This window comes from Carettochelys insculpta, chromosome 16 (assembly GCF_033958435.1).
Source record: "Carettochelys insculpta isolate YL-2023 chromosome 16, ASM3395843v1, whole genome shotgun sequence".
Lineage (NCBI taxonomy): Eukaryota > Metazoa > Chordata > Testudines > Carettochelyidae > Carettochelys > Carettochelys insculpta.
Window position 1 is genome coordinate 5,547,104 of NC_134152.1, and position 17,274 is coordinate 5,564,377.

At 45.2% G+C, this 17,274-nt stretch overlaps 1 protein-coding gene across 2 annotated transcripts in view; it reads right to left on the reverse strand.

Moving 5' to 3' along the window:
- WDR90 (WD repeat domain 90) overlaps positions 1-17,274 on the reverse strand; it is a 46,088-nt gene that overhangs the window by 13,239 nt on the left and 15,575 nt on the right. For both annotated transcript variants that reach the window (XM_075010816.1, XM_075010818.1), the window contains exons 17-30: positions 13,286-13,416; positions 10,623-10,739; positions 9,796-10,031; positions 8,956-9,095; positions 8,197-8,327; positions 6,545-6,675; positions 5,809-5,970; positions 5,132-5,260; positions 3,980-4,113; positions 3,826-3,866; positions 3,177-3,308; positions 2,599-2,781; positions 1,477-1,577; positions 131-233 (exon numbers count right to left, since the gene is read on the reverse strand). In XM_075010816.1, the coding sequence (XP_074866917.1) occupies positions 131-233; positions 1,477-1,577; positions 2,599-2,781; positions 3,177-3,308; positions 3,826-3,866; positions 3,980-4,113; positions 5,132-5,260; positions 5,809-5,970; positions 6,545-6,675; positions 8,197-8,327; positions 8,956-9,095; positions 9,796-10,031; positions 10,623-10,739; positions 13,286-13,416 (1,871 nt within the window). The remainder of the gene's footprint in view (positions 1-130; positions 234-1,476; positions 1,578-2,598; positions 2,782-3,176; positions 3,309-3,825; positions 3,867-3,979; positions 4,114-5,131; positions 5,261-5,808; positions 5,971-6,544; positions 6,676-8,196; positions 8,328-8,955; positions 9,096-9,795; positions 10,032-10,622; positions 10,740-13,285; positions 13,417-17,274) is intronic.

Genomic DNA, 17,274 nt, shown 5'->3' on the forward strand with positions numbered 1-17,274 from the left:
GGTGGAGTGAAGCTCTCACGACAACAAGACTATTCAACTCATCTGACCATAGGTTTGTACATTTGACATGCCATTACAGACGTGCTGGGGCACATATACACACTTCCCTGAAGCCACAGCCCTATAATACCTGTGTCTGGGTTCCAGACCATATTCCCCCTTCCATTCCCATTGTAGCCAATGACTGCCTTTAGTTTCAGGCCCTCCTTACCGGCTGGAGGATACGAGACACTCTGTAAGGAAAACAGATGCTGGTCTAAGGCCATGTTTGACAAGATTCTCTGTTTCAGTTCAACTCTCAATACTTCTACAGGAGTTACTGCACACCCACAGAGCATGTACAAACAGTGAAACCCACACCAGACAAACCAGACCTCTATGATCTTCCAAATACATAAACAAGCATCTCGTAATGATTAGTGGGAGTTCCCCTAAAACACTCCACCCCGGACGTAGGTGCTAATCATTGTGGGAAAGGGTTAAATGGATTCTGCTGATTCTCTGACAGAGATGCTTATTTTCTCCACTTAGCGATACGAGAGGAAGGAGCAGCTCTCAGGGACAGGGGATCTCGTGTGTGTGTGTGTGTGTGTGTGTGTGTGTGTGTGTGTGTGTGTGTGTGAGAGAGAGAGAGAGAGAGAGTGTGTGTGTGAGTGAGAGAGAGAGAGAGAGAGAGAGAGAGAGAGAGAGAGAGAGGTGCTAAGGCAGGAAGTGTAGGTGCTTCAAAACCAGAGGAGGTGAACGGAGCTGAAATTTATGTTCTTGCTGATTTGTTGGCTAAGAAAGCTGAACCACAGGAAGGGGTAAGTTTGGACTTTCTACATGGCGTGAATTGGGCTGGTACAGCAGGCTGGAAAGGCATCTGCTGTCAAACTCTCTGTAGGACTGGCACACTAAATCGTTTTTGAATTAAAAAAAATGCGTATTTGCAAAAGAATATAATTAACCCTAAATCACTTACGGAAAGAGCATAGCAAACTCATCTGTTACGTAACAGAAAGTGAAACTACAGGTTGAACCTCTCTCATTTGGGACCTGTGGGACTTGACTGATGCCAAATGAGAGAATTTGCTGGACCACGGAAGGTCAATATTGCACATTACCAACACTTCTGCTGCTTACTGGGCTCTTAGAAGGCATTTAGGGGTAAATTACAGCTAAATTACAGCACAGAACACAGAGACACAACTCATGGCTGTAAACAAACTTTATGGGACCATGAAACACTTGGCCACCCCCATGATAAGTGGTTATCTGACTAACTAAAATCAGGCTGGATTACGGATGTTGCTGGATGAAGGCACTCTGGATTAGAGAGGTTCAACCTGTAATGCTAAGGGTGTCTAAAACATGAAAGGTATAAAGTCTTTTCTGCTTCTGGAGGTATAAAAAGGAAACCACATTAGGAAAACCAAACCAAATCAACCTTTTCTAGTCTCTTCCATGCCAGACTCTTCGCACTGGGGCAATTCTTACCTTGGGAAGTGCAGATGCTTTGAAGCGAGGAGTAAAGTGCCTGTAGGAATCTGGGCGGATATACTGCTGGGGTTCAGGACCCTTGGTCTCTTTTCTAGGTTCTAACACAGAACACATAATAAACCTCATTTTGCTCATGGAAGTGGTCCATGTCAATGTTCTATTTTATCTAACCTTCTGGATGCTGAGGTGGTGTGCATACACGGACAGGCACAGATGCTGGATTCTCCATTGCCCGGCACCTTGTGCAGTCATTTGTAACAGTACAAAAAAGCTGTAAAATGGCCAAATGAGAAGGTAACATTCACACCCACACTGCACAGGTGCAAACGGCTTCACCAGGTGCGGGGCCACAGAGATGCACAAATATATTTTCCTCTCATCTGTCTGGTTGGAAAATGCCAGCATAGCAGGTGTAATGGCAGATTAAATTTCCTAACCTTTTTCTGACACTTTGTCAGGGTGACAAACTCAAAGTAATACCCCACTGAGCACTATGGGCATCTGTACGAGAGAGACCAAGCCAAGCAAACAGAAAACCAGGACTTTATAGTGAGAGAGACACAGCCTTACTTTTAAATGGAAGCTTTTTGACAAAGCTCATCTGAGGCTTTATACACTGGCAGCTTCGTGCCTCTGGCAGCTAGCTATAAGCTGCTGCAGCTTTGAAGTTGTACTTCTATTAATAGACACACTGAAAGCTTTAACAGAAAGCACAACTTCAAAACAGAGAGAGGTCACCTGGTGGAACGGACTTCTGCATGCTTAAAAGGGAGACAGAGAAGCAACAAATGGTCACAGAGACCAAAATACATTTTCCTTACACTATTCTTGTGGCAACCAACATCCAAAAGAAGAAAGATATCACCTGAGAACTCTAGGACCATTTACTGCATTTGATCTCGTGGTTTAAATCATATTCTCCCAGAAACCTAGCGCAGGCCATCAGTATTACTACAGAAACCATACAGCATGCAACATATACACTCCACTTGTGTCTATACTTTCATGGAACTTCCTTCATTTATTGCATTGCTAAGCACGGTGTCTTGCAGGAGAAAGCTCAATATGCTCCCCTGGGGAGCAAGGCCCTTCAAAGGCCAAGAATACCCCTTGATTTACCATTTCCTGAGTGACTTGGAGATCTTGAACACGCCTGACTCACTTTGGGCCTCACAAGAGGCTCCTCATTCTCAACAGGCTCCTTCACTGTAATGGCCAAATGGTCTTTGTTGCCATCTGCAGGGCTGCTGCTGCTGCTTTTCAGACCTGCTTCCTCCCCTTCATCTGACTCAGAGAAAATATCTGCAAGGGAACATTGGTGGAAAGGAGAGAAGAGTCATTCTGCACCTCTCTGGGTATACCTTATGAATGGCTGTTCGTTCAATTACAGAGAGGTTACAAAGCAAAGCAGGATCTTCCTGTTATGCATGGAAAGAATCTGGGCATTCCCCCAATGGCCAGAGATCAGAGGTATTCACAGCATCCTTGGAAATGTAGGGCCAGCTGTTCAGTAGATGGAACCAGGGGGCAAGGGCAAATGTGGAATTGCTAGACAGTATTAGGCTGGGAAAGAAAGATGCAGAGACACTCATCTCAACCTACAAGAAGAAGTGGAGGGAAGGGTGCCAGGGCAGGTGTTGAATTATAGAGTTTTCCCTAATGAAACCTGAATTCCCTTTCTTCTCTTCTCTTCTCACCATCACATCCTGCTTGGTGGATAGAGCTGATGTCCAGACATGGTGGTGAGGCCAGAGATGGAAGAGGAGCTGATTGGCGGGGTCTCTCATTGGCTCTGGATATAAAATCCTTTAGCTTCTCAGAGCTAGTTTCTGTGAATAGAAAAGTGGGCTGAGTAATTTCTTCTGATTTCCTCTGAAAAACAGGCTGAGGCAATGGCACTACCAATATTCTCAGGTCTCCAGCTTCCTCATACCCAGATGAAGTCATTTTATAGATGCCTTATCCTTTGTCTTCTGGAGAAGAGAAAAGGGAGATAGGGAGAGGTGAGCAGGAAGAGACTGGAAAGAGAGCAAAGCAGGACAGGCTAAGGTAACAGAGAAGAGAAAGAAGAAGAAGAGATGTGGAAGATGCTAGCCTATGGCTGACCCATTTTGCCCTGGCCCTCCCCAACAGCTGTCTCTGTGACAAAGGGAAACATTAATCAGCTGATGATTTCAAACTGCAGATTAATCCCTAGCACGAATAGGGACTTAGCTCTTAGCATCCTGGTGTTCTTGGCCAGGGAGCTAAAATCCCACTTGTAACCAGTTCAAGGCTCTCCTGTGTCCTGAAAACATCTTTGGGAAAACGTGTCTGAACGTATAACAAGATGAAAGAGAAACTCACCAGCTCTGGCAGGCACAAGGGACTCAACATAGCGATGAACACTGCAAAGGTAATGAGCCGAGAATTACAACGAGGCGAGAACAGGACAGAGAGGGGAACAACAGAAAACATTCCCAAGACTGTGAGTTCTGATAAAGGACTATAGTTCTCTTACTCAGCCTTGGGTGACTCCGCTCTGGACACAGCAAGGAAATCCCAGAGGAAAATGGCATCTCCAATGCTGATGACATGCTGCTGGTCAGGGGTGAAGGCCACCTGTCGCACTGGCTCTGAATGGCCTATATACACCTGGGGGAAAGGAAGAGCACAGGCACGTCTTGTACTTCCAGTGCTCAGTTGGCCCACCTTTGCACGCCTTCTGCACCATTCGTGGTTCTCCTCAGCACAGATAAGGGGACAAAGGGCCTTCCCAGAAAAGGCCCTTTAGTAGCATTCTATCGCTATCATGCTTTAATCACACTGAAGGCGGCGCTTAGTGCATCTCAGAGTTATGCACCAGCAGTGCTGTCCAACGCCCTGAGCACACGCCCCACCGCTTGGTGGGTGGGAGAAGCATGTGGTGTCAGTGGCTTTAGGGCACCATCAGCTGTGGCTCTAGTGAGTTGCTGACATGAAGTTACACTGGGGGAATGGGGAGGACTGCAGGTGTCTGACTCTGGAGGAGAGGTAGAAGATTGGGTTACATATATCGGGCGTGCTGTGAAATTATAATGACTTCTGAAGTGCGCCACGAGGTGAGAAAGGTTGCTGAGTACTGCCTTACTGCATACACAGGAGTGGTAAATTCTGTCCATAACTACCTAACACAGGCTCCGTTATGTACCTCCTCAGGGTGCATACATCAGGTCTGCAATTATTCTTTAATAAGGTCACAGTGCTTTGGAGGAACGAGCATGGGACTGGAAACCACAAGGGCCTTAGTCTTCATCCTGGCTCTGCCCACCTCCTGTGTGTAAACAAGCCACTTCACTGACCTCTGTTGCTCCAGGTTTAGGAGGGGAAACACTTGCCCATCTATGTCCTTGACAGGGATGTGGTGAGCATCACTTTATGATAGTAAAGTGCTACAGAAATACTAAGCATTATTATTAAGTGAAATGAGTTTAATGTTCTCCATATGTACCCCAGTGGACAAGACTATCACCATTATGACTTGGAATCTTGGCTCAAGACTGGACTAATCAAGGCTATGGACCACTGACAAACCAATGTGGAAGCGGTTAGCTGCACTACTGCATGCTGCTCAGAAGGCCTAAGTGGCATTCATAGGGGATGTGCCACTGATTTTTCCCCTTATGTGAAATACCTGAAAATTGATGTCAAACCGCATCTGATAGTCCCACACTTTGACAACCCTGTCACCAGCAGTCAGCAGGTATCTGGCATCTTCACTCAGTGCCAATGAAGAACAGGACAGCTTGTGCACACGAGACACCTGGGAACAAGATAAGACATCATACCTGCTAGATGAACCAGCTGTTTCCATCAGCAGACATAATCTCTGCCTCAACAAAGAGAGAGAAACCTAAGGACAGATTGTCTACCATGTCCAGCTGGAAACAGGGGTTTATTCAAAGGAATAGACCTCTTCAGATAAGATTAAAAAACAAAAACAAACCTCAAACAATAAGAGAGAGGGGGCAAATATTCCTAGCTGTTCCAGACACAGAAGATCTGTAATTACTTCCAATCCTACATCACTCTGTAACTGTGCATGGAAGGCAAAGTTCATTAGACAAACAGTCTAGATAAACATTATACTCTTCAGCAGAGTGACAGGAGTGTGAAGGATCGAAACAGATTTAACCTTCTCTGGGGAATAACCATATTAGCTTCATCAGGGTGACTTAGTTTTTCTTACAAGTCTGTGACTGCCATGACTGCACCACAGAGTCCCATGTCTACTTGTGTTCGCTTGCAAGAGGTGTGGAAGGTGTGGGATATTCCAGACACCACAAAGCATCTGCTTTCCAAGTTCCTTACCTCTCGGACTAAGCGCCCTGTTTTGGCATCAAGCACAAGGACTTTGTTGGAGGAAGTGGACACCAAGAGGTGGCCAACAGGCATGGGAACAAAGCAGATTCTCACAGCAGAGTCCAGGCTGGTGCTGTCCAAGTCCAGGATGCTAACGTCTATCTTCAGTAGCTGTGAAACAAGAAGCTATTGAATACGTTTCCCGGAATGAACGGTTCCACAAGAAGTGCTCCAAATGGCAAGGAATCCTAAAGAATTTCTGCACAATCTGAGGATATATTTAGTCCATTTTCCCGGGTGCTTTATTATCTGAGGCTGCTAAAGGAGAAGAAAAATTTACTTCACTCTCTTTTCCCTTTAATCTTCTCATGCTACTTGAAGAAGTGATGGCTCTGGGCTGGCATTGTGAGCATGCATTACTCAGCAAGACACTTCCTCAAACAGGACAGATGCTATAAGATTTCTTACTGCTTTTCAGCAGCTTAACCTCTCACTCCATGAGGGTGGATGAGATTGTGGAAGGAAAACAGACTGATTTGGTTATTTCCATCCCACAGCAGCATCAAAGAGAAGGAAATAACAGCCACAGCAAGCACCGTGAAGTGTTTTCCATGTGATGAAGGACACGTAAAGGGGCCATGTCCAATCCTATTTGGTACAGGATTGGGAGGCAAAGCGTGACACAATATGTAACACCCTCCTATTCTGTGCTCCCTGTGGATCAAGACAACTTCCTTCCAGTTACCTCATCTAGCGAGTGGGCGTCCATAATGGTCACAGTGTACTTAGAGGGGCCCACAAAGGCGAGGAGACGTCCATCTCCACTGAGGGCTAAAGCGTTGGGACTATGTTCAGCATCTTGGGACACCACATTGCCTGGACATAACAAAATACAGGGTGAATGAGATAAGCAGTACAAGAGAAACCCTAAAAGGAGAGTGACTGATTATATACTTCAGTTGAGATAAAACTTATTCTGCAAAGGTTTTAAGGGGTGTGCCTCTCTCTGAATCAGCACTAAGCCAATACACCAGCTTAGTGCTAGGAGCCAATCTGTGCTGTGGGAGATGCCAGATGTGAACAGCTATTATACACAGGTTAAGGACAGACCTGAACCAGACCACTCACACCAAGATCTGCGACATTCCAAAATCTGGGGAGGCCTGGCACAGGACTGCACTTTGGGCAATGGATTTTATCTGAGGCACACACAGTATACCAAACTGCAATATCAATGGAGGAAGTTGGGTTATATTGTAGAGCTTTTTTAGCTTAGGGAAGGGGTTGTGACAAGCAGCTACTGCACATGGATCTCAGTGAGGGCATAAACAGCTTAAATCCATAAAGAAATAAATGGCCACAAAAAACCCTGCCCGACAGTGAAGCCCCTTATTTAGTAGATGAACTCAAAGAATGCTTTTATCATAAAAATCAAGATGGCTGAACTATATTTAGTCTATTTCTGAAAAAGTCCAGTCGAGATTTAAGACCATGTTATTTCTGGGACACACAGGAATACAAAGGGAGGCAGTACGGCTAGAGCACTGGCTTCAAGTCAGAGTCAGAGAGCCCTGGATGCTATCTCCCATTCTCACACTGACCTGCTGTGTGACCCAGACAAGTCCCATCTTCTCTCTGTCCCTCTGCTTCTCCTCCCAGCTTGTGTCTGTCTTGTCTGTTTACAGTGGAAGCTCTTTGGGGTATGTCTCACTGTTTGCACTGGTGTCTTAAAGAACAGGGCCCTCCTTCCTCAGCAGAGGCCTATACTTGCTACTGTAATTCTCCTATCACTCATTTTTTAAGAAAATGTACATTAAACCTGAAAGACCGTGAATATGCAACTCAAGGCCATTTGCACCACTAAAATACAACCATCCAGTTCCAAACCTTCGGAAACCAGGGTTACCATGAAAGTATTAAATCTCTAGGTTCAGTCTGGAGCTCGGCTTCCAGGACCCAACAAATGGGGAAGATCCCAGGCTGAATGTCTACAATGAATTTTGATATCTCTACAGCCCAGAAGCCTACTGAAGCCCAGAGAAAGACTCCTATTGATTTCACTGGGCTTTGCATCTGGCCCCAAGGGGTTACACAGCTTCACTGTAATGATGGGTTCGTGATAGTGGACTGGGATATAGGGTTCTCTCATTTTGCCACATACTCCTGCCTGGCTTTGCACATCCTGTATGTCCCTTTCCCACAGCTATATGACTTCACTGCCTCTGATGAGATGTCTTGTACTATGGCCTTAAATAAGAGTAATGTTACCTTGCAGGAGAGAAATACAGTTAACTTATCTCAAAAGCATCATAGGATCCCTTCTGCAAAATTCATTGTGGAATTTTGAGCCTGTTAGTCCTGGAGCCAATACCAGCCAGAAGAATGCAAAACCCTTACCCAGAACTCTGAGGACATGACTCTTCTGGGCTGCATAGCTGTAAAGAGCCAGAGTCCCACACGAGCAGGAACTGAACATCGAAGTGCCATCTGGGGAAAAGGTCAAACCAGTGACTGCACCACGGTGCTGCCTACATAACACAGAAAACATGAGACACAGTGGCAGCAAAAAAGCAGAGTGAACTGATATGAAGTGCACTGAGGACTGCCTGGATCAGAAAGAAGAGCAGACAGAGTGAGAAGTCCACCCATTTTTTCCCTGTTATATTATAGAACAGTTGATTGTCTTTATTCCCAGGATAGCTTGGAGAGGCTGATCAACAGGTACAGTGTTCTTGCTGCCAATAATTTCCAGGATGGCAGATCTGCACACTGAAATGCACTTTTGGTCATCCTCCACTTCCCAGTAAAAGGTTCCCACATGCTTCTTTTCTGACTGGCCTCCAACATGCCTGACTGCCTCCCCTATTCTTTGGTCACTTCTCTCCAGTACTAAACTGTCAGCCCTTAATAAGACCTCACACACCCCACACCCATGTTCCCCTAGACTCTTCCTTTCTGAAAGCCAGTTGGCTGTAATTCACTTGATGAGATGGCCAAGTCTAAGGAATGGGCTCTTCCATTATGGCCCAACACTAATGTTAGCGCCTGATATTTGACCACGTGGGTGGCTCTCTCATGTAGACCATTGCCATGACTCCCAAGATTTGTATTTGTATGTATGAATATGCATATGCAGCACCCATTTGTCAGACATACTTGTGTTCCATTAGTAGATCCGAGGCAGCCAGGCTGAAGATTCTCACCACTCCACTGCTGAACCCACATGCAAAGATCTGCTGTGCAGGGTGAAAGGCCACAGTACAAGGCATCTCATCAGAGGCAGTGAAGTCATATAGCTGTGGGAAACGGACATACAGGATATGCAAAACCTGGCAGAAGTACGTGGCAAAATGAGAGAACCCTACATCCCAGTACACTATCAGGAACTAGTCATTACAGTGGAGCTGCATAACCTCTTGGGGCCAGACCCAAAGCCTAGTGAAATTAACAGGAGTCTTTCTCTGGGCTTCAACAGGCTTTTGGGCTGTACAGCTATAAAAATGCGTTGGAGACATTCAGGCTAGGATCTTCCCCACTTGTTGGGTCCCAGAGCCTGAGCTCCAGACTGAGCCTAAACATTCATATTGCAATTTTACAGTCCCATAGACAAAGCTGAAGTCAGCTCACAGGGGCCAGCTGCTAGTGTTTTCCTGAAATGCACACATGCCTACAGAGCATGGCCTGATTGTTATGGCCTAACATTAGCTTATAATATTTACTAGGTGGAAGAAAAACAAGTGCTATTTTAGATATTTGACTTTTGGCAGTAAAGCCAAACTACACTGAAAACTCTTGAACTCCATGCATTTCTTCTGGAGATAATTGTTATTTATGGTAGACTTAAGTGATTTTAAAATGAGGTATGTTACTAGCACCATCTAAGGACAGCTGGAATAAACAAAGACAGTGCAGACTTCCTCTTTACAGCTTTGCCACAGAAGTTAAGTTTCGACTACTACTCCCTCTATCTTCATGAAGAAAATGATCTTACACTACCTGCTGCATGGACACAAGGTCCCAGATCCGGATGGTGTTATCCTGGGACACTGTAGCCATCTGCTTCCGGAGCCCCTCCACAGAGAATGCCAGTACAGAGTCAGTGTGGGAGCGCATGAGGGTATGGTAGCCCTGGGACTGTACATCCAGGTAACCAAGGTTCCCAGTGAAGGTGGTGCACAGAACTTTGAGACTATCTGGACTGATGCGGACAGAACTCACCGGACCTTCATGTTCTGGGGAAACAGATTTTCCAGTTGATAAATTATCCCAGGACCCAAAAAAGTGGTATATCTAGACTACAACTAACTGACCAGGTTTCAGTCTAGCTACATATCCCAGCCAGTGCCATTTTGGACATCTTTATTTTTCAGTATCCCTGCGTTTCATGCCAGGATGGAAGAACAACTCCTGTGCTTCTCCCATCAATTTTCCACTGGACAGATATGCAATAAGCATTCAGGGCTCATGTTTTTACCTTTGTCAGAAGATTCCTGCCTTTCTCTAGAATTCCAAAAACACAAGGACCATTCTTGAGCAACTAAAGAGATATTCCCCAAGATTCACTCCGTACAAACTTTCCTAACATTCCACCATTAGAGTTGGCCATTACTTTACACCAGGTCTAGCTCACTGAGGGAAGCCAAGAATACAGTTCAGTTTCAACAGGAGCTCAGGTTTGGGAATGGGACAGAAGAGCAGTGGAGTAAAAACTTAGGACTGCATTCCGTTTTTTCTCCAAGAAGGCTTTGGCCCCATAGGGCTAGGCAGACATGAATGCAGAGCTGAGTGGAGAGCAAGTAAGAGAGATCCAAGGTCTAACTCACCTGCCTCCAGGAAGACTGCTGAGAAATCCAGTGGCCATAGACGCAGATAGCCATCCTCTGAGGCTGTAGCACAGAAGGTAGAGGAGACGCTAATACTGTTTATAGCAATCCCAGGGCCTGGCAGTAAACACAGATTACTAATTAGCACACTGTAAGAACAGAAAAATTATCAAGCTGGATCAGGCCAGTAGTCCAACACTGAGTAATTCAGAGAAGACATAAAAAACTCTGCAGCAGCAGTTATAGCCCAAGCTGCTCCCTGGGAACACTTCCTCCTAGCCCTCAATTGCTAGATGATACATCATGCCCCTAATCAGAAAGGCTTTTATGACAATCAGAATGCTTGTTCAACTTTAATATTACTATTATAACTGGGAGCATCCTTGTTATCCACAGAAACGTCCAATAATGTCTCAAACAGTGCCGTCTCTTGGCTTTAACAGTATCTTGCAGAAATGAGAGACACTGGCTAATTGTACATTATATAAAAAAGCATTTCCTTTATCTTCATGAAGTGGTTTGGCTACATAGGGAGAAACAAGAGAGAGGAAAGAGAAGGAGAGAGAGAGAGAGAGAGGGAAGGAGGTAAGAATGTAGCAAAGGAGACTATGTGCCTCAAGAAAAGGCTAAACCAGCTGTTGTTTAAGACTATATATCAACAAAGTCTAGTCTAATGAAAAGCACTGGAACCCAGAAACACTACCCCTAGGACGACCTGTGACTTTGATTCAGGCTTAAATTCTAAACCTTAGTTTCCCCAACTATAACATAGGACTGATAATCACCCTCATCAAAGAGAGAGATTGGGAAGCTTAATTCATTGACATAAGCAAAGCACTATAAGATGGAAATGGAATGGATCATGGTGCATGTGTTTGGGGATGAGGGAGATTCATTAGTGATCGTCAAGTAAGGACCGGGACGGGATGAACACTTCTAGGACAAACAATAGAAACATCCAAATTATGAGAACTGTTGGTAATGGGGAGCTATAATTACACCTGTTGAAAAAGTAACATGCCAAAACACCATTTCCAACAAGGTCATGGAATGTACTGGGAACACCTTCTTGTTTCAGCAAGTGGAGGAAGTAACTTGGGGGACAACCATTTTAACCTGTCTGAACAAAGAGGAATTGGCTGCCTATCTTAAGGTAGAATCTCATTTGGGTGAAAGTAATCATGAAACGACAGATTTCATTATTCAAAGTCAGGAAGGTATGAGAGCAGCAGAACAAGGATAATGCACTTCAAAAAGCAGATTTTATCATTAAGAGAACTGGCAGGAAAGGTCTCATGGAAAGAAAATCTAAGGGATAGAGGAGTGATGGTAGTTTCTCGTGGAGACAGTATCAAAGACAAACACAAAGTATCGCAATGTGAAGAAAAGATAGCAACAACAGTAACAGGCTCATCTGGGCATCAGGAGTTATTTAATAAACTAAAAATGAAAAACAAATCTGACAAAAAGCGGAAACACCGACAAACTGCTAACAAGGAGAACAAGATAACTGGATTAGCAAGCAGGAACTAAACAGAAAGAAGGCTAACACACAAAATGAGTCAGACCTGGCAAAGGGACATAAAAGGCAAGATGAGGTTCTATAAAGATGTTAGGAGCAAAAGAAAGCTGAAGGAAAGCACAGGTCCTCAATTTAATAGGGAACGAGTGCTAATTCCTGGTGACATGAAGTAGGCTGAGGTGGGTGATGTCTATTTTGCTTCAGTCTTTACTAAAAAGGCTATTAATTATCAGATACTCAACGTGATTAATATGAACAAAGGGGATGGAATGCAAGCCAAGACAATGAAAGAACAGTTTAAGGAACATTTACATTTAAAAATTTAACACCTTTAACCTGGACCTGAACAGAGATCTTTGCTGGCTTATGTATTACAAGGGCAATTTCCCCACCTTTGATATTCACAGAAATGAGACACATCCAACTTAATTTTCTTCAGTAACTGGTCCTCCTAGTGAAAGGTAACTTCCTTCCCCCTCCCCTACCCTGCTTCCTGCTATATAGATCCAGGATTCTGTTTTTTATAGTCCATTTCCATCTGAAGGAGTGGGTTTTACCCACGAAAACTCATGATCTAATAAACGTGTTCGTCTCTAAGATGTCCAGATTCTTCAAATTCACAGGTTAAGACTAGGAGGGCTTATCAGATCAACTGATCTGCTGTATTAAAATCGCCAGAGAAATACACCATATCACTCCTGCACTAAGCCTAATAGGTTAGGATTATGTCAGTTTATATAGATTTATGGGTAAATGAATCATAGGGTTAGAAGTGACTACAAGCATCATATTAATCTAACCCCAAAAGCAGATCTGTTCAGGTTATATGTCTTTCTCCCCTTAAGGGCATAGGACATTTCACTGGAGAAGAAACTGTCTGTAGTTCCAGCTGTGCTCCCTAAAACCTTACTACTAGTGTGATATCATCTTATCTCATCCTGCAGATGATCCCCTACGATTCCACCAATTTTGCACGTATTATGAAATCCGGGTCCTAGGTTTTCTTCTGTCTGGTGTTCCCTCAGCAGGGCTCTTTAAACTCAGGAGACAATTTCAGTATGAACTTTTCTGGTGAAAGTTCATCATACAGCATGCCCCACTTCCTCTTGGTAATCTACACATCCCCCACCAAAGCCCGTACCCGAGTTAAAAGTTTGTTTCTCCCGCCGGTGAGAGTGCTGTATCTGAGAAGGCAAGAGGCGCCGGGCATTTCTAATCGTGACGTTCTTGTAGTCAATTTCCAAGATGTGACCGCTCCTGCTGCAAACAAAGCTGAAAGAGAAAGCACAGCACCATCAGACACTATCATGGGAACTTCAGAGACACTGTTTAGCAAAAGTGCATTCTGCATTTTGTTTCAATGTTAACTTTACATTACACTTTGGTAAACAAGCTTGGGATAATTTTAAAAATACAACCATTAGCAATTCTGGTTTGTAATATGGTCGCTTGACGGGGCACAAGATTCAAGCATTTGACTTTCAGCAGGAGCTAGCTTGGGAATCTGTAAATAGGATGGGGTGGGCAACACTTTTTCATGAAGGGACACACCAAGAATTTGGTGTGGTGAAGAAGGGCGCTTGGGGTAATGGGTCGGTGTGCACAAGGGCATGTGGGGTCTGGGAGAGAGTTGGGTGAAGGAGATGGTTGTGACCTGGGGCAGGGTCTGGCGTGCAGGGGTTTGGGTTGTGATATAGGACAGGAGATTTGTGACCTGGGGTGGGGAACTGGGATGCAGGTTCTGTGAGGAGGTATGGGTGCAGGAGGAGGGGCAGAGGGTTTGGGTTATGAGGGGAAGGGTGGACAGAGCACTGGGGAGAGGGAGGGTGGATCTGAGGTGCCAGAGGCAGGCTCTGGCTGGGAGATTTATCTGTGTGACTCCTGGTCAGCAGCCCTGCAGGACCCTGAGGAAGGCTCTCTGCCTGCTGCAGCCCCAGACAGTTCAAAACTGCTCCCTGAGGCTCACTGCTCCAGATGCTGAGAAGGGGAGGTGGAGGTTTTATGCACTGTCCACGCCCCCTTTTCCTGGTAGTGCTGCCTTGCAGGACACAGGTGGAACACCATACCCAAGCTGCATCCTCAGCACCCTCCTTTATGGCAGCGAGACTTGGACCCTGTATGCCCTCCAGGAAAAGAAGCTGAACGTCTTCCACTTGCGCTGCCTCAGGCGCATCCTTGGAATACCATGGAAGGACAGGGTGACCAACACTGCCGTCCTCGAGCAAGCTGGAATCCCAACCATGCACACCCTCCTCAGGCAACGTCGACTCCTCTGGCTTGGCCACGTCCACAGGATGAATGATGGAAGGATTCCAAAAGACATCCTGTATGGTGAGCTAGCCTCTGGCAAAAGACCTCCCGGATGCCCCCAGTTGCGCTACAAAGATGTGTGCAAGAGAGACCTCAGAGAGGTAGACATTGAGCTGGACAACTGGGAAGAACTGGCAGACGACTGCAGCAGATGGAGGCAGGGGTTACACAAGGGCCTTCAGAAGGGTGAGATGAGGATCAGACAGCTAGCAGAGGAGAAGCGAGCGCACAGAAAGCACAATAAGGACTTGCCAGACACCCACTACATCTGCAAGAGATGCAGCAAGGACTGTCACTCTCGTGTGGGTCATCAGTCACAATAGACGCTGTAAATGAAGTCCTCAACTGAAACTTTAAAGGGCGCGATCCATAGTCTATACAGACTGAAGGATGCCTACTACTACTACTACCACGCCCCCTAACAAAATCTCTCAGCTCCTGTTGCTGGACACTGCCCCCTCCCACCCCAAGCAGAGAGCTACAGGAAACTGCTTAAAGCAGCAGCTGGCTGCTCTGTGCCTGAGGCAGTTAGTGGGCTGGATCCAGCAGCCTGGTGGACCATATCTTGCCCATCACTGAACTAGGAGGTGATAGTAGATCATTCTTTCAAAGGCAAAAGGAAAAGAGAGGTCGAGAGATTCAGAGAAACATGTCAAGAGTTAAGTCACCCAACAAATGACAGGGAGAAAAGTAAAACTCATGAGTATTGCATCTCTAAGCCACTAGTCAGTCACAAAAATGATCTTCAGTTGCCGTATGTGTGTGGGGGGGCTGTGGGTGGGTGTGGGTGTACACACAAAAACTTCAGTAGATACTCAGCGTGTGGGAAACAACTGAAAATTGTATTTGGGATGCAGCTACTTCTTACCAGGAGATCATATTTTTTCCTTTGCGGAGGGAAAAGTAGTAAACTCTACTTGCCAGTTACAGAGGAATCATTAAAAAGATTTTTTTCACTTTTTTTCTAATTTAGAAAATAAAAACAGAGGTACAGAGGCCGAGACCTGCATTCCAAAGTGTAGTAAAACATAAAACTAAGTACACAAATCTTGCGTTACTTCCATTATTGTAAGACACAGATGCCTCTATCGAGAATCAACAAGGAGGAAAACTGACTCCCAAGTACCCATCCCAAAACTGGCTGGAGACCAAAGATCGATTACTCACTTGGACCAGAAGGAGACTAGGATCAGTTTGCGGAATCAAAAGGTCTGTCAACTTTTGCCCAGTACCTCTTCCACTACTTCAAACCAAAGAGCAGACATAACCACATATCATGACTAGGGCCATACCAAATTCATGGTTCATTTTGGTCAATTTCACAGTCACCAGATTTTAAAAACCTTAAAAGGTCATGACTTCAGCTACTTAAATCTGCGGTTTCAGGGGCTGTCATAGTAGGGGTCCTGACCCAAAAAGGAGTTGTGGGGGGAGCTGCAAAGTGATTGTACCTGGGGCTGAAGTACTACTCCTCTTAATTCTGTTTTGCTGCTGGCTGCAGTGCTGCCTTCAGAGCTGGGCAGCTGGGAGCAGTGGCTGTTTGCAAGGATCCCAGCTGTGAAGGCAGAGCTACCTCCAGCAGCATCGCAGAAGGATGGGATGCAATGGAATAGGACTGTCACCCTTACTTTTGTGCTGCTGCCTGCAGTCAGCAGCTGTCACTCTTTGGTCACCCAGCTCAGAAGGCAGTGCAGAAGTAAGGGTGGCAGTACCATGATCCCCGCTAAAATAACCTTGCATGCCCCTTCCAATTACCTTTTGGGATCAGTACCCCCAATTTGGGAACCGCTGGTCTCTACCATGAAATCTGTATATTATATGGTAAAAGCAAACAAAAGACCAGATTTCACAGTCCATGACACATTTTTCATGACTGTGAATTTACTAGGGCCCTAGCCACGACCCTTTGGGAAATAATGGGGTCTCAGGCAAGTCTGACAATTCTGCACTGACTTGGAATGAAGCCAGAAAAGCTTCACAAAAACAAGCCCTAGAAATCTATGACACATTCCCTTATCTGTGACGGAACTGCATGCAAACCTTCTGGAGGAAAGATATTTGAAATATTTCAGGAGAATTATTATTGTTTCAGATAAGCTGTGCTGGAAAGGCAAGATCTTCCCCATCTAGGAGAGCTGGATGCAAATGTAAAAAGAAGATGGGTGCATGTTTTTCAATTCAGAGTTATGAACTTTTTGTTCATGCTTCTGGTGGTTTAGTTTGTGGTTAAACACATCGCATTTTATCCATGTATACAACGCCTTTGATCCAAAGTTCTGACTAAAACATAAGGGGACACGATTTTTCCCCTGGTAGTTCCATTAACCAAAACCAAAGTAATACTGGGCAATCAAGGCCAACAGGGCTCAGACCAGAGGGAAGGTGAAAATTAACAGACCTGGCAATTCTGCAGCTCTGCAAAATCGCTCTGGTAGCCATAGTCTTGTTTTAGCAGTTGAGCTGAAGTCATGGGGAAAACTAGTCTAGTGCGCCCTTTCCACTGCCAACTGAACAGTAACGGTAAATCCATGGGGAGATTTTCACTGAGGACGTGACCAGTGAAATATGCCCTTTCCCTGTGACACTCTACAAGGTATTTAAAGCTTCCTTTAGGATCTGAAGTCATAGAAAGGAGGAGATTAAAGGGCGGATTGGCTTTGTAGAGCACCTTTGTTTCTCCAGACAAAGCTCAGTAGAGTGCTCAGGGATGAGCAAGTCAAAGCCAGAACTGTGCAGCCTTTTCCCTTTGCTTACTTATCAAAAGCTTGCCATGCTAGCGTGGACAGTTCCCAGGGTCTGCGGCAGACTGAGTTACAGTAT